A 19,701-nucleotide genomic window follows, 5' to 3' on the forward strand; every position below is an offset into this window, starting at 1 on the left:
AGATGTGAAGAAAATTCTCCCTCCTTCCCTCTCTCCCCTCGGTATATCCTCCCAGCATCTCGTCTTATCCTTCCCTCCGTCCCTTTTAAACACAAACATGATGATAATATAAATAAAATATCCTCCTCCAATGTTATAGAGTAACTTCCCCTTTTCCCTTCATCCCCTCTTCTTCCTCCCCCCCCCCTCTCTCTCTCACACACACACACACACACACTCCGTCTTTTCTCTTGCTGTTAGCTATGGCTAAAACAAATGCCGCAACTTCATCATCCACTGACATACTTCTTCGTTATAACAACAAAAACAGAAATGATTTTCTCTTCTCTTTCAACTCTATTAGTCTTTTCAACAAATCTCTCCCCTTCAAGAGACCTTCTCTTCCTCCTCCTCTACTCTCACTCTCTTCCTCTCCGTCCAAGCCCCTGACCACGCGAGTTTCCATTGCGCCTGTTGAGTACGCGCCACCTGCACCTGACTCTTTCAATTTCCACCAAGAAATCTCTCGACTCCAATCTCTCCGTTCAAAGCTCGCTCACTCCAAAACATTAAACGGCAAACACTCGGTACTAAACGACGATTCACACGTCAAACGGTTTTTCAAAATTGGAGGAGTTTCTAGGTTTCTGGATTCAATTAATTTAACCTCTCGTGAGTTGTTTTTGCTCAAGTGTTTGGTCGCTGCTGGTCAAGAGCACGTGGTTAGTTTGGAGGGATTCGAGTTAGTTGAGAGTGAAGCGGTGGGGTCTGTTAGAACTTCCGTTAAGAGCGCGCTTTATAATTTAGTGGAGATTATTGAGGGATTTGATTTGAGTGATAATGGTAACAAAGGATTAGAGAGGATTAATTATGGGGTGAATTTGAATGATGAGGAGATCAAGGACTTGAAGAAGTTGCTGAAGAGTTTAGGCGAGGTCGAGGAGTTTTATGATTGTATTGGAGGTGTCATTGGGTAAGTCTCTCTCCTTAAAATTTTTTTTTTCCCTGTCTTGTCTGTTAAATTTGCTTTGCTTTTGTCAGTGTTGGAATGGAGATATTTTAATTTTATATACAGTATTTGAACGAGAAAGAACGACCTTTGCATGGTATTCGCTGTTTTGTTTCGTGATTTAAAATTATTACCGGATTAGAGTATTTAACTCTTCTTTTAGGGTTTAGATACTATTGGAGAATTAGAAGAGGAGTAATTGAATTTGATCAATTTGGCAATTGGGGGATTTAGCGTATGGGGGTTTAGGGTTTTGATGAATATGGAGTTTAGGGGCTACTTGCTTGCAATGGATTCATTTAGCTACCAAGGTAAATGTGAACGATTACTTGATCAGCTACATAAATTTCCAGAGTGAGTTTTTTGCCTGCTGGATGATTGTATTGCGTGTTATTGGGTGGAGGATAGGCTTATTAAAGTTTCATGTCAGGGCTTCTGATTTGGGTAGACAATGAGGAATGAGAATCTGCACTAGAGATATTTCAAATATAGGAAGTTTAGCTAGAATCTTATTCACATTTTCCTTTTTCATTTGATCGTCTCAAATGACTTGAAATTGTTTATTGAAATGCTCGCTTAGATATCAGATAATGGTGCTGGAACTTCTTTTCCAGTCAACATTCAAAAAGCAGACTACAAATTGGTCCCAGCACATAAAAGAATCAATGGAATGCCAGTTTTTGGAAATTCATGCTCCTAGTGGACTTGACCTTTCAAAAAATACAGAGTATGCATCTCAAGCAGCTCTGTGGGGAATTGAGGTTAGTACCTAAAGTTTATTGTTCTGTTAAAACAATGGATTTGCCACAGTTTTTTCTAGAATAACAAGATCCTTTTCTTTTAGGGTTTGCCAGATCTAGGAGAAATTTATCCTCTTGGTGGTTCTGCTGACCGGCTTGGTTTGGTTGACCCTGACACTGGCGAATGCCTTCCTGCTGCCATGCTTCCTTATTGTGGACGGACCTTATTGGAAGGTCTTATCAGAGATCTCCAGGTAGAAGATCTCTACTTTATTCCTTCGATGCTCGGAAAGAAGAAAGCTTATGTCTGAGCTCATAACTGTGGTTTGTAATGTTAACTGCTTCTTCTTTGAAACAATATCTATATTTTTTCATCATTGTCAGGCTAGAGAGTTCTTGTACTTCAAGATATATGGAAAGCAGTGCATTACCCCTGTAGCAATCATGACAAGTTCTGCTAAGAATAACCATGAGCATATCACTTCTCTTTGTGAAAGACTGAGCTGGTTTGGAAGAGGTCAATCCAGTTTCCAACTTTTTGAACAGGTTTTATATGGTTATGAAGATATGTTAAATATTTGCTTCTTCTTATTCTTCGGGTTTTTCACTAGTTAGCGGTGTTCACTTACTAGCATAATTTATGAATTGACAGCCTCTTGTTCCAGCTGTTAGTGCTGAAGATGGGCAGTGGTTGGTTACAAAACCATTTGCACCTGTATGCAAGCCCGGTGGACATGGTGTGATTTGGAAACTTGCTTATGACAAAGGCATCTTTGAGTGGTTTTATGATCATGATAGAAAAGGTGCTACTGTGCGACAAGTCAGTAATGTTGTTGCTGCCACAGATTTGACCCTTTTGGCACTGGCAGGGATTGGCTTACGTCACAGAAAGGTGGAATCATATTTGATAATTTGATTTTGTTACTCTCTCGTGTTCTCATAAGAGAGCACTGCAAATATTCATACTTTGTATTTGTGTTTATCCATGCCCATATATTTCATCTAAATAAGGAGCTTGAATGATAAAGAAAAGAACATCTGCACATAGTTACTATATTCAGATTAAAGAATGCTTATGTACAGTACTTGGATGAATTCTCTTGACATTGTTTTGGGGTTCATGGTCTTGTTATACAATGTGTACATGTAACAGAAACTGGGGTTCGCCTCTTGTAAGCGTAACTCGGGGGCTACTGAAGGAATTAATGTCCTTATTGAAAAGAAGAATCTTGATGGGCAGTGGGCTTATGGCTTGTCATGCATTGAATACACCGAGTTTGATAAGTTTGAAATCACAGGCAGTCCTTGTTCAACTAACGGGTATGAAATCATTTCCTTGGGAGTACTAGCTTTCTTTATAATAACTTTGTGTGCTATTTGTGCTTTGAATTTGCTACATGGATGTCTTTATGCACGGATTTTGATGATTAATTGAATCTCTCTAACGCAGGCTCAGAATCTTTATAGCAAACTTGAAAACATGTCTTTTTAGTTTCCCTTTAAGATTAGGTAGCAATTTGAGTGCTGGAATTCTTGAAGGAAATAAATGTTAATATTGGTCTGTGGTTATGTAGTTAATACTTTGACATGCATCTGTTTATGTTTGAGGTTTGGTTTAAAATTAGTATTGTGATGCGTGTTTCAGTCTGGATAATTTGTTATTTTTTTCTTTCATTTCTTAACATGCTCATCCCTGTTACCAAAACTTAGTTTTAACTTTGTTTTTCTCGTTAAGTTTGCAGGCAGAGTTCCCTGCCAATACAAACATTCTGTATGTGGATTTACCTTCTCTGGAGTTAGTTGCATCAAGTAACAATGAAAAAAGTTTGCCAGGCATGGTTCTGAATACAAAAAAGCCAATTGTATACATGGACCATTATGGGAACTGTCACAGGTACATACTTCACTCGTTGATGTTTTCTAGCTGGTACTCCATTTATACCAAATATGTACTGTGCTCTGTATACCAGTCTGATTGCTAGTATTTTGTTTTAGGGTGATTGCTACATAAGTCATAATGCTTTGTATAAATTACATCATAGTGAGACTTTGGATTTTGGATTACAAACATATTTTTGGACAAGTGGGGACAAGGGGGATTGTCTAAATGTGATTAGATATCACATGAGGGATTTGATTTTTAAATTCTTATATGCAGAACTTGAGTGTTTAAATCAATTGTCGATCCCAGGAATGAGTCTTGATAAATTTTCTTTTTCAGCTTGAAAGGTATTCTTATAATACTTTAGAAATCTGATACGTTGCTACTGTAGTTATCTTTGTTCCAGGTTTTCTCTGTTTCTCCAGATAGTATATTGAGGAGAGAGTACTGTCTGTTTAATGATATCCATCTTTCCTTCTGAAATTTTTTAATCCCCACCTGCAGTTGAGCAACTTTTTCCCTGGATGCTGTTTCGCTTATTGCTGTTTTACTTGCAGTGTCTCTGGTGGTCGGCTGGAATGCACAATGCAAAATATTGCAGATAATTTCACTAACACCTATTTATCCAGATGTTACAAGGGTGTGGAAGGTACAATATTGTCTTGCTTTCTTTCTGAACCTTGTAGCATATAATGTGCCTATGAGGATTACACACATAGACATGTGAAATGCATGTTCTTCTAATATAAATTTTAGTTATATGTTTTTTGGTAATTAAAATCTTCCTGTCAACACACGTGTGCAGATAAGCTGGATACCTTTATTGTGTATAATGAGCGAAGAAGGGTGACTTCATCTGCTAAGAGGAAAAGAAGACATTCTGACAATACCTTGCACCAGGTTGTAAATTCTGCTAGTTACTATACTTGTTCTCAGCAGTTCGAAAAAAAATTTGATGATGGAATTTTTTTTTTTCCAAATCCATGGAAGGGATTTACTTTCTCTCTCTATTTATTGAGATCATTTTTTGTTCCTTCTCTTCTTAAGTTCCACTAATTGCATTTAGTTTTCTAACTTGGCACAATCATTTCTCTTTGAGAAGCCACTTTCTGGTGGATACCAGTCTCTGCTTTATGATCTCACAGCCATAAGCATCTAGATTTTCTCAGCTCACGTTTTGTTTTGTATAGCTGGTTATCTTGGACCCCACTCTGTCATTTGAGGACTGATCAGTGGCTTAAATCTGTAAGTGTCTATGTAGTTGAGAGTATATTAGGATGTAATAAATCAACAATTGAATCATTGATTTACAAGCCCTGCCTGTTTGTGTACCGGTATGTATCGGAAATATCAGTGAGTCTCCAAACTTCCAAGAGTGTTTTTTTTACCTCCTTGAGTTTGGATACCAAATTTTGAAGCTTGATTTGTGGCATCTTGCTAATCTCTTGACTTGATCAATATTCCTCGTGTTAATCTGTTACTTTGGGCTTGTATGCAGACTCCAGATGGTGCACTCTTGGATATCTTACGGAATGCCTACGATCTTCTTTCACATTGTGATATAGAGCTTCCTCAGGTATCCACTTAATTATAGTATAGAGCCCTAGTTTGTCTCTAAGAATTGAGGTCAACTGCCCTTCATATTGTGTTTCATTTACTTAAGGTATTGAGTATATGCTCGTCTGCCAGCGCTGTGGTAATAATTTTTAGAGTTTCTTTCCATTTATTTAACTTCTTTACTGTTTGTAGATTGAAGGTAATGATAAATATGTTGATTCTGGACCGCCATTTCTCATCTTTCTGCATCCTGCTCTTGGCCCACTTTGGGAGGTCACAAGACAAAAGGTAAGCGTATTGTGGCTGTTGTCATGTTTTGCCTGGGTATATTTCTTTCTTTATTCCATAGTGAATGGTGCGTGATGCTTGTTATATGATGATGGCTATTTGGTGTTATATCCATATATTAATATTTGGTTTGCTTATTTCTGTATCTGGTTAAATGTCCCTAGCCAAGTGGCTGCTGGACTTTTCAACGTGCAAAAGCTTTGCTACCACACATTTCTTGTAACTGCTTGCATATGTCTTGTTTGCCAATAAATCTTTCTGTCTCATCAGTCATCACTCTGGCATAATGAATGTGTGGCTGATTGGCTTTTGTTAGTTCCCCGTTACAAAGTTGATCAACCAATCATGATTGTGTTTCATTTCTTTTGCTTTACCAGTTTAATGGAGGATCCATATCTAAGGGTTCTGAGCTACAAATTGAGGTCGCAGAGTTCTCATGGAGAAATGTTCAGGTGACATAGATTAATAGTGTGAAAAAAGGATTAATAGTTTGAAAAAAGGCATGCAAGCTAGTACATTTTATGCTCATCTGATTTTCCTCCTCCAGCTTGATGGAAGCTTGATCATTATTGCTGAAAATGTTATGGGCTCAACCAGGATGGATCCAAATGGTGAACCAATATTACAGTATGGGAACAGGTAAAAATTTGTATGCGCTCTTCCAGATTTTTGAATATGCTGAAATGAAATTCAATGATCTTAATTCCATTTCTCTAGGTGTGGAAGATGTAGACTGCAAAATGTCAAAGTTGTGAACAAAGGGATTAACTGGAGTTTTGGAGACAATATATACTGGAAGCATGATGTGCAACGGTTTGAGGCATTGAAGGTTATTCTGCATGGGAATGCTGAATTTGAGGCTGACAACGTTACTGTACAGGTCAGAACTGTTTCTGTTGGTTAATTGGATTGTTTTGATTATGATGTGAAGTACTTTATAGAGAATCCCTGATTAGGACCTGCAGCAGAAGCTCCTTTCTGATTTTTATTTTTATTTTTATTTTTTCTATGAATTGATACGAGGAAAATTCCAAAAATTAGGCTTCAAGGAGGTATGGCCTGCTTGCCGGGTCTACACTCAAATAAACAAATTCTAGGACAGCTTTTCAAAAGTACTAGATATCAACGAAGCCTAGGACAGCATCCTTGTCTAAAAAACTCTATTCAATGGCATAATGAACGATGATGGAAATTTCATGGCATGACGAGGATCAATTAGTTAAATCTTTTTGTGAAGTACACTCACCTGGAAACTGATTGGTGCATTACTGCAAATTCTCATCCATTTACCTAATATTGTGGCCATAGAGAATTAGGTTGTTGGAGAATCAGTGGTTATTATGAATCTCCTTAATGGTCCTCTGGCTTTTCTATTTTAAACTCATTAGACCTGTGTGGTGCTAGGATTCTATATTAAAAGCTTCCTATAGCTTTGCCTCACTTCTCTTCTTTTCTTCCCTTTGATTCAGGGAAATCAGATATTTGAAATACCAGATGGCTACAAAATGAAGATAACATCAGGAGATTCAGGTTCCTTGAATTCAATATCCTAAAAACTCTTGCATAATTGCTCTGTATTCCTTCTAAAAAACCGAGTCACTGAATATTCAAACCCACACTGAGAGTCACACATGCTTGCATCCATGCACACACACATGTGATGCTTTTGTATATTAAAAGAGTTTATTTATACAGTTTGATGTTTTACATGACTGTTATTCTCTTTGACAATTGATAAAGTGCATTATTGCCCCCTTGAACTGGGAAATGGACATCGCATATTACTTCTTGAGGATTTCATTGTGTTACAAGATGCCAGCTTCTGTCCTTGTAGGATTGCTTGGTTTTAAGAATCTGGCTGAAAGATTTCAGTCTACTAGGACAGCAGGACCAAAATTTGCTTCCATACTGTAGAAAAACTTGGAACTTCAGAGATGCAGATATTTTGGTCACTCTGCTCTAGTACACGGGTCTCAGACATGCACATTATTTATGGTTTGTCAAGTGTTAGGTCACGTAGGTGTAATGAAACTTATCGTCCTTAATTTTAAGTTAAAAACGCAGCTTGTACTTGCTTTATTGATGCGTTTAATGAAGCTGTATCATGTGCAGTTTCTTCCGGGTGCTTTTGTAGCGCGGATGCTATTATCTCATTACAGAATCAATTTACTTTTCGTTTGACACAGGTTTGCAAGTCCAGCTCAACCCTTTAGAACAAAAAATAATGGATAGTGGAAGCTGGCACTGGAATTACAAGATACATGGCCCACATATTCGGTTGGGATTGGTAGAGACGTAAATATTGACAGTCATTCGATCTGGTTCAATGTGAATCGTGGTTTACAAATGAACTGGAAAGCTCGCCGTTGTAGTTTTGACTGGTTAAACACAAGTTAAACCATTTACTCGTAGGATCGTTTTTGCTGTAATACATTGAATTAGAGCCTGCATGGTCTCGTCTAGAGCTCTTGTAAGTTGTAACTTTTGTGCATTATATATCTATATATATTTTTATTTTTATTTACCTTTGTGTGAAATTAATGTACATCCAGTGTAGAAACAATGTAAGAGCTCAAGCAATAAACTACATATTTGATATTTTCCCTTTTCTTACTTTTTTTGTTCTTTCATTCTATAAGCCTAGCTCTCCGTGAGTACAAGTATTGGTTCCAGTAATTTCTGGAGTTCGAATCAGCTGCAGCTGAATCTTTGATTTATCTTAAATCGTGTAATGTGGTTGTGCCCTTTTTCTATTCCAGATTGAAACATATTTGATTCCACCATCAGCTACTGTTGGTGAGTCGCAGGCTTTATTGGTAGATGACAGAGAAAACAATTTTTTTTTTTTTTTTTTTTTTTTAAAGGCGGAGAGCATGCTGCTGAGGTGGTACTTTTCAATTGAAAATGCGAAATTCATGTGTGATTGATACCGTGATATAGTAAATGATATTTTTTAATGTCAAATAGGCTCGAATCCTAGGGCATGGATCAAGGTTATTGCAGCAGCGAAGATTTGATGTGAAAGGATAGGAACGTTTTTACTTGCAAGAACTATTGGTTACTGTGAAACTGCCCCGTACCGATCTTCGGAGTTTACCTTCGTTTGTTCAAGCAGCCTGAACTAATTTTCACCAATTTTTATTTCAACTTTCTTTAATTAAATATGCTGCAGCTCTGATTTATGAGTTCCTGTTCATCAATTTGAAAATCGAGCAACTTAACATGCTATTTCTTTGAATATTCTTGTACAAAAAGCACCAACTCTAAAAATGGTAACAGCTGTGTATTCCTGCTTTTGATTTGGTGACAGGTTGCTACTGAGCCAGTGCCAAGAGGATGAATGCTATGGAGGTTGAAGTCAGGCATGATCCGCATCGAAATGTTACTTATTTGTTGTTTTTAGAGCAAGGTAGCCCGTGTGAGAGACGATTTACAAACATGTATTACAAGTTCCTTCAAACTAAACTTTGATAGTAAATTACAGCAACAAAAGAACATCAGTATAATTTATATGATTTCCAGAAATTTACACTCTTTTTTTGTATATTCTTGTTCTCTTTTTATCCAACAGGATAATGGGATTGCGAGCAGCATCTATTCAGTAATCTAAACAGCGCATCAGCTTTTCTTCGGGCTTTTAGAGAACCATCCGCGGACAAGCTTTGAAGGGAAGGTATACTTCTCGGATTTATCAACAGATGCCTTGCAACCTCCTCTCCTCCATCTTTGCACAACCCCAACAACAGAGTTATCGAGTTCTCCTTCCCTTTGGTGGATCCAAACCTTAACAGATCTATGAGAAGAGGCACAAGAACTTTGCTCTTTCTTATCTCCTCCAGCCCTTCAGAGCAACCCAAAAGCAGAGCCAGCAATGCTAAGGCATCATCTGTTATGCCTGCCTTGTCATCCATCAACATTTCAACGAGCAAAGGAACTGCCCCAGCAACCACAACACTTGCCTTGTTAGCTTCATAGACTGATAGATTGAATAGAGCACTTGCAGCATCCTTTTTTCCAGCTGATGTGCCTTCTCTCAGCAGCCCAACCAAGGCTGAGAATGCTCTAGGACGGGTGCCAATAGTCACCTTACAATTGTTTATGATCGACAGGCTAAAGATTGTTGCTGCTGCATTTTCTCTTGCCTCCATAGTTTTCCCTGATTCAAGAACATCTATTATGCTGTCAATTGAACCGGCGGACATTATTAATGTCTTGTTGTTTTCCAATATGGAAAGGTTAAGCATGGCAGTGACAGCATTTTCTTGAGTTTTTGGATCAGTGGAACTCAGTAATGTCACCAGAAAAGGTATGGCTCCTGCCTCAGCAATTATCCTGCGGTTACCCATTCCAGTTTTTGCCAATAATCTCAGCTCATAAGTTGCCTGCCTCTGAATTTCTGGGGACCCCATTGCTATCTTACCGACCAAAAATTCAGCTGTCATTTTGACAGCGTTCATGGCAGCTTTTGTAGCAGGTATATGATCGATCGCTTTCTCACTTAACTTGCTCTTGCCGCTGCTACTCTCAGATTTTGAGAAAGATGAAGATGAATCGTCAATTAACGGGACATTGTTATCTTGGCACCACTGATGCACCAGACTCTTCAGTGCATAATTAGGTATCAGGGCCATGTGAATTAGTCTTTGCCCACTCTTAGGACAAGTTTGATGCCCCGAGTTGATCCATTGAGCAATTGAATTGCGATCGTAAGTGTGTCCAGATGCAACTATCACAGGATCTTTCATCAAGTCGAGGGAAATAGGGCACCGGAATTCATCAGGTATATCTGAAAGTATTGACTGAGAAGATGAAGAAACATCTTGATTTCTATTCATGAATGCAGACCGCTGCTTGAAGTTTTCTTTGATCTCCTCTTTATCTCTGTCAACGAAAATCACGGACTTGGAATATGTTACAAGAGAGATAATATTGTTTATATTGGAAACCACAATAAGTCCTCCCGTGCCTGCCTGCTTCTCTGCTTCTGCCTCAAGCTTCTTAATTTCTTCTTCATATTCCAATGGACTTCTCAAACCAAAGCAGCTCAAAACTTCTTTCAATTTGACAAAATCATCGAATCCCTTGTTCCCGCTGCTCTTCTGATTGTTTCTCGTCATTGTTTGTAAAAGCTCCTCTCTTCTTTGAAGTTCTCGAGGGTCAACAAGCAAGTCAACCCTCTTTGCTTGCCTGTGAAGAAGTTCAACTTGCTCTCTTGTATCCGCGCTTAAATTAAGCAAGCTTAAAGGTAGGATATCAAGTGCCCCGCCCATTTCCTTCACTAGCAGGTGGAATTGATTCGACAAAAACTGTGTCTGCATGAGACCCCAAAGACAGCTGCCATCCTTGCACCCTTGAATCAAAAGCTTGACTCTTTGGATCACAGAAAAGAGCTCGGTGAGGCACAGGATGGAAGATGGAGGAAGTGGACTATTTGTTTCTCGTATATCTTCAAACAAAGAAGAAAGAAGCTTGATCCTCCTTATCATGGTTGAAATGTTCCTAAATTGTACGAAAGGAAGCTTTTCCACTGAAGCAACTTCGTTGGATATATGAATCAATGATTCCACCAGAGACCCAGTTGGCGAAAAACCTGAGGAGATCATGATAGGAGGGAGGACTACGTTCATGACCTCTTACCCTATATGAGTTCGCTTCTGGTCATTGTTATTATCCGGTCCAAGTTCTTAGTTACACTAGGAAAAATTGTCTTCTTTCTGATTTCTAATTATTAAATCTGTCTTTCACAAAGAAAATATTTGATTATTGGATACATTTTTTACCGTTTCTTCTTGGACAAGCAACATAAGAGACAAGAGGAAGGGTAGTGGAAGAGAAATGAGGACTCGCTGGGCTGCTGCCACTTGGAGGAAGCACCGGCTTCAGCGGGTTAGTTGATACTCCCCGCCTTTTTTACATACATATATTCAAAATAAGTGTTGAATTGAACAAGCCTTGCTGTTTGCTTGCAAACATGTGCGTCCAAAGTCTTACAAGGTAGCTCTGAGTAGGGGTGAGCATTTCCGGTTCGGTCCGGTTTTTCTCTAAAAAACTAACCAAAATTAAATTTTAAAAAGCTTAAAAATTCAAACCGGAGCCGAACCGGATCTGGTTCAAACCGGATGGTTTCGGTTCGGTTCGGTTCGGTTTTTTTAACAGAAAAACCGAAAAACCTGTATTATTGTTTTTTTGGGCTTTTAAGGCCTTTTTGGGCTTTCTAATGGGTTTATAATTAATGTCAATATTTTCTATTTTTGTTACAAAATTCTATAATAATATATTTAATATTTTTGTCACTAAATTTTCATTTATATTAAATTATTAGTGCTAATATTGTGTTTAATATGTTGCAAGTCTTTCTAATATTTATGTTTTAGAGTTTGGACTCCTCATGCATCAAAGTTTAAATAATACACACACCAAATTAAAATTAAAATTACAAAGCATTGCCTTCAAAAGGGCTTAGAAAAAACAACAAATAACATTATCATAAAAAATAAAATACTTCATGCAAAAAATATAAATCTTCAGTGTGCACATCATCTCAATCAAAAAGCACATCAAGATGACAAGAACATTGCACTTTGATTCCGTAATACCATTGACATCAAAACCTGAAAATCAAGATCTAAAATTATAACATGATAAAATAAATTAGAATATGTAAAAATAAAAAAGTAGTATTTTACCATCAAAGTAACTTTTGAATTAATTATCATCCGTTACTAAATGTAACTTTCCACTAAATTCTACAAAATAAAAAATTAGACATGTTAGATGATTGCAAACAATTTAATTAATAAATAACAAAATAAAAGGTGCAAGTTTCTAAAATAAATTACCTGACTCAAGGTTTTCATAGGTTTCAAGATCATTTATCAAGCTTCTAATATCAGTTGGAATTGATCCATGATGCAACCAATTTTGACAACAAATGAGTGCTTGAACAGTTGCTGGAGATAAGGAACTTCGAAAGTGATCAAGTACACGACCACCTGTACTAAATGCTGATTCAGAAGCCACTGTGGATATAGGAATAGCCAGAACATGTTGTGCAACCTTTGAAAGTGTCTTATATTTCAAAGCATTACTTTTCCACCAACCTAAAATATCTAACTTATCATCATTAGGATCCTCACAACCTTCAATCAAATACCTCTCAACCTCATTTTTATTTTCCATACTATCCACCTCCAACAAATGTCTTTTGAATCGAGCCAAAGTGTTAACATCTACCTCCACATCATCAATAGCATTAACATCCTGTTTATGCCTATTATTATCCACCACTTCATTAATTTTCAAATAAAACTCATACAAGCTCACCAAAGTATCTTTCACCTTATTTGTTAGCAATTGTGCTTTGTCATAATCATACAAATCACCAAAGCAAAATTTCACATATTTCAACTTCAAACGTGGATCTAAGACATTAGCCACATATAACAAAAAATTCTGATTTACTTCACAACCCCAATACTTCTCAAATTTAAACATCATATTCATCGCCATTCCACTTAAAATACTATCTTTACTTTTACACAATTGCAACAAGTTCGTATGCATGTAAATCAATTCATTAAAGAAAGAATTTGATGTGACATGCAATGAGCCAGAAAATCTCAATGTAACCATATAAAAGATCTTTAAGAACTTAACCAAAGTTCTTGCATTTTCCCAATCCTCCAAACGAGGTGGCCCTATGTTTTTTTTATTCCCCTTTGAATCAACCTCCAAAAAGTAACTCATATACCTAGGTTCTTTTTCACCTAACCTCATAAATACCTTTTCAAACTTTTCAGCAGCTTCTAGCATAAGATAAGTTGAATTCCATCGAGTTGCAACATCTAAACACAATGATTTCTTACACTCTATATGCAACTTTTCAGCCCACTTCTTAAATGTAAGATGCCTTGAAGGTGAAGATCTCAAAAACCTAATGGCATTTCGAATCTTAACAACTGAAACATTAATCTCTTTCAAGCCATCACACACAATGAGGTTTACAATGTGTGCACAACATCTAACATGCAAGTGCTCATTTGACAATATATTAGTTGGCCAATCTTTCATCACATTCTTTAAATATGAAATGGTCACATTATTAGAGCTTGCATTGTCTAATGTAATGGTCAACAGTTTATCAATCCCCCACTCCAACAAACAATTCTCAATAACTTGGCCAATTGTCTCACCCATATGATTGGAAACTTGACAAAAATTAAGAATTCTTTTATGTAAATTCCAGTCATTATCAATCCAATGAGCTGTTAAACACATATAGTTAATATTTTGGATTGATGTCCATGTATCTGTTGTCAAGCACAATCGTTGACCCTTAAGAGCTATCCTCAATCTATCCTTCTCTTCAACATAAAGTTTCAAACAATCTCTCATAATTGTAAAACGAGAAGGAATGTCAAATCTAGGTTGCATGGTCCTAGCAAACAATTTAAATCCCCGACCCTCCACAAAATTAAAAGGCAACTCATCAATTATAACCATCTTTGTTAGTACTTGTCTACATTCATCATAATTATAACCTATTGCCTTAAGACTTCCCACATTTTGTTCTCCCAATTCATCCTTCTCTATCTTAGGTTCTAATACCAAAACCTTTTGTTTCTTATCAACCACAAAAGGGAACTTCTTGCACACTTTTAAATGACTCCACATATTACTTGTGCCATTAACAATAGTATGAGATGCATAATGTTTTCCACAATAATTGCATTCAGCTCTAGGGGCTTTAGGATCAACATCAAGTTTTGTAAAGTGATCCCAAATTTGTGACTTTTTTTTATCATCAGCATTTCTTTTTCTAGATGCAAGAACTTGAGGTTGTTTACCTTTTGTATCTACGGTGGATCCTGCATTGGTTGATTCTGTGTTAGGTTTTGAAGTTGGAGACATGGTAGATGTTGGTGTAGTGCCCGTGAATGAAGCATTTTGAATTTGAGTAGTTTCCATCTGTTATTACATAATGAAAACATGTTACACGCATTACAGCATAATACAATTTTAGCATATATATATATATATATATATATATAATTATATAATAGCAGCATATATATATATATATATATATATATATATATATATATATATATATATGCTGTGAGTTTATATATATATAATAGCAGCGCACACCCACAGCATATATATATATATATATATATATAATTATATAATTACAAACTCAGTATATATATATATATATATATATATATAAATTATATAATAGTAGCATGTATATATAATTACAATTATACAAACTTACAGCATATATATATCAAGCATTACAACATAATATAATCTCAGGATATATATATATAATAGCAGGATATATAATAGCAGGATATATATATATATATATATATATATATATATATATATATATATATATATATATCAACCGAAAGCAAACTAGCCATTTGGTATTTGATTACAGAGATATCTACATTTGGTACGAGACTACGAGTGATTCAAATCAAAGGGGGGGTCCAATTTCGTTTTCAAGTATTTTTTTCTTATGGAAGGACTCGTATCAATCGGAGAACATATTAAAATAAGAACAAAAGTAAAAAAAAAAAAAAATTCTACTCAACCTTTTACTGTGTAGCTGGAGATGGATGGAGATGGAGAATTGAAGATGGTGGGGGCTGATCTGATTGTGGTCCAGTAGATGGAGATGGATTAATTTCAATTTGAAATTGTGGTGAATTTGTGAGACTGTGAGTTGAGGGAGCTGGGAGCGGCTCAGGAGAAGGAGAAGAACAAGGACGGCTGAAGTATCAAGTAGAGATGCTAGGGTTAAAAAAACTGACGCGATTTTTTTTGTATTTATAGTACCCCTCAAACCGAACCGGTTCGGTTCGGTTCGGGTTTTTCCGGTTCTGGTTTCTGAAACCGATACCGAACCGAACCGAACATTTTTGGAAAAAAATTTAATCGGTTTAATCGGGTTTTTTTTTCGGTTCGGTTTTTTCGGGTGTTTTTTTCTCGGTTTTTTCGGTTTATTCGGTTTTTCGGTTTTTTTGCTCACCCCTAGCTCTGAGGCTTCGGGTAATACACGCGACTTAAATTCGGAATTTTTTGGGACTGCAAGTTGATCTTTTGTGACTTGTACCGTAGTGCACTGCCACAACATGGATTTTATTATAATCATTTTATTTCGCTCTTTATTACCTTGATATGTTCTTCAGAAATTCAAAAAAAAAAAAAATAGTAGAAAACATGAATATTTATGTGCTCCTTAATTCGAACTCGAGCTTGTGAATTGGATTGTGGGAGTGAGGTCTAAAGTTTTTAATTTAGTTCAGTATTTCTTTCTCATATCTAATCTTTTTTTTAATCCATTAATTAGTCTACTAGAAGTCTAAAATTTGATATAAGTCAAAATGCACGGCGATAGCATGTGAGACAATAGATGCATCCCCACTGTCCAAGTAATTAAAATTCCATTTAGTGATCAGTAAGGATTATTTTTTAAAAGTGTTTTTATTATAAAATATATTAAAAATAATATTTTTTAATTTTTAAATTTTTTTTTTAATACCACCACATCAAAACTATCTAAAAATATATTAAAAAAAAAATCTAAAATAGATAAAAAAAAAAAATTATTTAAAAAAAAAGAGCACTTCTGAAATGTCTATGGCAAATACTTCTTGATATTTAACAAATGTATAATCATAAAGAATGCTTAAAAAATTAAGGGAGGATGCTTGCATTGACCATATCAATGTGCTTCAGAGATTATTGAGAGCTCTAAGCCCTCTCAGCCCGCGTTGACTGTATGGGGTCGGCCCTTCGTCTTGTTCATGTGTAGCTCAATAACATTTTAGTTTAGATAGAAGATACCATTAAAGTAAGGCGGCAGCTAATAAGGATGTTTGAGAATAAAATAGTAGTTATTTTTTATAATATTATTTTATTTAAAAATATATAAAAATATATTTTTTATTTTTTATTTTTTATCTTAACATATTAAAATAATCTGAAAAAAAAAATTTAAAGCAAAAAATAAAATATTTTTAATTTTTTAAAAATACTTTTAAAATATAAAAATAACATAAATATTAAGAGGAGCCGGCAAGAAATACATAATTCTAGACTTGAATTATTTACTTTGAGGTTTTATTGAGAGTCTCGTTAAATGTTTGAGAATATATATATATATATATATATTATATATATAAAAAAAAAAAAAACAAAAGAGAATCCAGATAAAATGTTTGAATAGCAAAACTTAATTGTCTGAAGTATTTGCGCCATACTCCGACTACCTTGAGTTTAGTTTATGTCAAAAGGGTCGGCGAAAGAGAACGGGGCCCTAACTTGACCGACCAACATGGCATTTCAGGGCCAATGCAGGACTCTTTTGTCTAAAGATGCTCCCACTTGGTGGCAATTAATGAGGGCTAGGTTGTGCTACTTACTTACCGTCAATGTTAAATGCTCTTCCATGCTTTTCAATGGATTCTACTTTCCGGTCGCTTGAATTGTCATCGTCATAAATTTGAGACAACCACTCTATCAGTTCGCCGGGGTCCATCACTTGCAATTTTGTAGAGTCATGTTAAAGATGCCACGTCAACAGGATTCAAGCCCGTGTTATTTAACTTCGAGTGTATTTGGTAATATAATAGTTGATTGTTTTCAAATAATTTTTTCATACCGAAAATATATGCTAATAATATTTTTTTATTTTTAAAAATTATTTTTAATATCAACACATCAAAACGATATAAAAAACACAAACCGCACTTAATTTAAAAAAAAAATTCAAAATTAATAAGAACACGGTTCCAAACTTGCTCTTCATCACCTTCGTTTCAAGCCTCTTTTTTATCACCTTTCCCCCTCTTCCCAAGTGTCCCTAGAAGTCAATCGTATAATTAACCATGATTTAAAGAGCTAGAGCTTGTTTATCTTGTCCAGACTATTAAAGGGAATTAAAAAAAAAATTAAAAAATTCTTTGATGAAAAAAAAGACTCAGATCTTAATTGTCTTTTAAAAGTTGGAGCACCTATCACCACCCCACCCACCCCCTGGTTTGGGTGGTGAGCACTACCACTCAGCTACTAGTTTCGGTGGTCCTACAAGTCCTAATTTTAACAACGAGCAAGTGCTTTATTAGAGTGCAATTTTTGGGGTTTGGGGAAGAGGGGGACGAGAGTTTTGCAATATCATCCACACGACACAGGGAAAAAAAAAAAAAAAAAAAAAAAGGACCTCAACTATGATCAATACTTCTATTTGGGCCGACCCAATATCTCTCTCCATCAAACTTTCTCTCTAGCACGTGCAAGCCACTATCCGTTGATTTCGAGGGCCATCGATTATCCTGGCAGTGATGAGAATCAAATGGGTGGCGCGTGAAACACGATGCTAGACACGCCTTTCTTTTTGGGGGGGTTTGTTTTTTGGAAAACGACGGGCATTAAACAGGTGGACCTCTCGAAGGAGCATGGAGGCAATTATCATGTCCTTTTTTTAACTCCCTACCACAAAATGGTTGAAGAGACACTTTTGTATCTCATCCCATGAACTGATAGATAAAGATGGATGTATTAAAATAATATTATTTATTTTTAAAATTTTATTTTTAATATTAAAATAATATAAAAAATAAATAATTATAAATAAAATAAAATAAATTCTAACAAGTCTCTAATTTAAAGCATGTTTTTAATGTCGTTAAAGATTATAAGTCCATGATTCAATTACTTTTCAATATTTAATGCATGTTAATGTGCACCTCTAGATATGAGATGTAAGATTGTACAAAAAACGCCAGGTTTGTAAAGGAAATTAGAGTGCTTCTTATCTATTGTTGTCATGAATTAGATGTTACTAGTTTGATTCCCCGCTTTACTTCGTGGGTAGAGTGTTTTTAATCAATTATTCTAGTAAGTAGAAAACATATAGTTTCTGATCTAAATTCAATTCTTTTATTAATATATCTATTGATTATTTTAATAAAAGTATTTTTAGCTAGAATCACCGTTTAACGAACAAAATGCCCCGTAATTGTCGAAGCAAGTTTTATATATATGTGTGTGTGTGTTTTGTAGCTGATTGACGGTTAAAAAAATAATTAATGTGATAAAATTATATCTATAATCTATTTAAACTTTTAAAAAATAAAAATTTGATTTTAAATTAATATTCATGAGAATTGCTATTATTTTTTTGTGTATCAAGCACATGATAATTAAAAAAAAAATTATTGACATTCTAATGAAAACCTGTAGTATTACCCAGGAACCATATTAAAATTGATCTTTTAGTATTTTATATAAAATAATAATAAAAAATCATAGCTTTATTGTTCACCATTTGACCAACTCTTTTAGTTTGTATAATAATTGGTTTAATTAGTAAAGACTGGTATAGAGGGTCGCATTATATTGTGGATCGAATCAAAACTTTTTAAACTCAAAAAAATATAATAATATTGACTTGATTTTTTTAAAAAAAATTAAACAATATAAAAATTGTTAAGATAGTGTATTTTTACTTAATTAATATAAAGATATTGACATATTTGATTGACATGAGTTTCACAACTTAACTAGTTAAATCCATAATCCAATTAATGAACTTTACTGGGTTTAAGAAAAAATATTTTAAAAATATTTTTATCTAATTATATAATAATAAAAATAAATACTTGTAAAATCGAACACAAACTAGATGTTAATGTGTATATTTGAGACTATGATATCCACTTGAAAAATAAACTAAAACAATTTAAGAAAATAAATTTAAAACTAAACAAATATTATATGATAGAATTTTAAAAAAATCAAATAAAAAGGTGAAAAATGCAAAAAAATAAAATAAAATTTATTTCCTCCGCTGTGCATCTCGATAGTTGTTTTTGGTAATTTCTTAAATTTAAATTCTATTTCCAGTTATTTAGATAGAGAGATTTTTATTTATTATTCATGGCAACGCTTATTGAATTTTGGTCACCAAAAATAGATAAAAGATATATATAAAAAAATCAACACTTCCCTGTACGAGAAGATTTGTCTTATCTCACTCTTTTGTAAACAGGAGTAAATTTATCCACTAAATTGGCTAGGATCTAAAATACAGTGTTTGCCGTATAAAGTAAAAACTATGATTAAAAATAAATTTCGTATGTTTTAACAATAAAATAGAAAACATATAACAATGTAATCAATTGACCGGCGTAAACAAGCAAATAATCCTTAATTTGCTCCTGAATTTA

General features: G+C 34.8%; 3 protein-coding genes across 6 annotated transcripts; 1 reads left to right on the forward strand and 2 right to left on the reverse strand.

Moving 5' to 3' along the window:
* On the forward strand, positions 1-9,153 carry LOC118043206 (UTP--glucose-1-phosphate uridylyltransferase 3, chloroplastic). Of its 4 annotated transcripts, none has more exons than XR_012170885.1 (18): positions 1-952; positions 1,569-1,749; positions 1,833-1,982; positions 2,113-2,274; positions 2,381-2,620; positions 2,882-3,048; positions 3,464-3,622; positions 4,168-4,259; positions 4,416-4,510; positions 5,109-5,186; positions 5,360-5,455; positions 5,833-5,907; positions 6,003-6,094; positions 6,173-6,335; positions 6,925-6,985; positions 7,642-7,925; positions 8,766-8,895; positions 9,027-9,153. XR_012170885.1 is itself a non-coding variant. In XM_035051086.2 (16 exons), the coding sequence occupies exons 1-16, from the start codon at positions 243-245 to the stop codon at positions 7,752-7,754; spliced, it is 2,634 nt and encodes an 877-aa protein (XP_034906977.1). In that variant the 5' UTR covers positions 1-242; the 3' UTR covers positions 7,755-8,053. The 4 variants fall into 4 exon arrangements, 2 of the variants coding, with proteins under 2 accessions (XP_034906977.1, XP_034906978.1); XR_004686603.2 differs by having other exon boundaries at positions 8,766-8,864; positions 9,027-9,152; XM_035051086.2 differs by lacking the exons at positions 8,766-8,895; positions 9,027-9,153 and having other exon boundaries at positions 7,642-8,053.
* On the reverse strand, positions 8,941-11,107 carry LOC118043207 (U-box domain-containing protein 1). Its single transcript, XM_035051088.1, has one exon. It carries the CDS (start codon positions 11,080-11,082, stop codon positions 9,016-9,018), a length of 2,067 nt encoding a protein of 688 aa, XP_034906979.1. The 5' UTR covers positions 11,083-11,107; the 3' UTR covers positions 8,941-9,015.
* Positions 11,108-12,012: 905 nt separating this feature from the next.
* LOC140956031 (zinc finger BED domain-containing protein RICESLEEPER 1-like) lies at positions 12,013-12,964 on the reverse strand. Its single transcript, XM_073411931.1, has 2 exons — positions 12,295-12,964; positions 12,013-12,080 (listed from the first exon to the last, which is right to left on the reverse strand). Exons 1-2 carry the CDS (start codon positions 12,962-12,964, stop codon positions 12,013-12,015), a joined length of 738 nt encoding a protein of 245 aa, XP_073268032.1.
* Between the last annotated feature and the right edge of the window lie 6,737 nt (positions 12,965-19,701).

This window comes from Populus alba, chromosome 10, assembly GCF_005239225.2.
Source record: "Populus alba chromosome 10, ASM523922v2, whole genome shotgun sequence".
In the NCBI taxonomy this organism is placed as follows: Eukaryota; Viridiplantae; Streptophyta; class Magnoliopsida; order Malpighiales; family Salicaceae; genus Populus; species Populus alba.

Excerpts from the sequence above, each read along its gene's own strand:
- LOC140956031 (XM_073411931.1), bottom strand. The coding sequence starts at position 12,964 with ATGGCGATGAATATGATGTTTAAATTTGAGAAGTATTGGGGTTGTGAA. Across the intron at positions 12,081-12,294 it reads CTATGAAAACCTTGAGTCAG|ATCTTGATTTTCAGGTTTTG; the intron begins GTAATTTATTTT and ends TTATAATTTTAG.
- LOC118043207 (XM_035051088.1), bottom strand. The coding sequence starts at position 11,082 with ATGAACGTAGTCCTCCCTCCTATCATGATCTCCTCAGGTTTTTCGCCA.
- LOC118043206 (XM_035051086.2), top strand. The coding sequence starts at position 243 with ATGGCTAAAACAAATGCCGCAACTTCATCATCCACTGACATACTTCTT. Across the intron at positions 1,983-2,112 it reads GTCTTATCAGAGATCTCCAG|GCTAGAGAGTTCTTGTACTT; the intron begins GTAGAAGATCTC and ends CATCATTGTCAG. Across the intron at positions 3,049-3,463 it reads AGTCCTTGTTCAACTAACGG|TTTGCAGGCAGAGTTCCCTG; the intron begins GTATGAAATCAT and ends TTTCTCGTTAAG.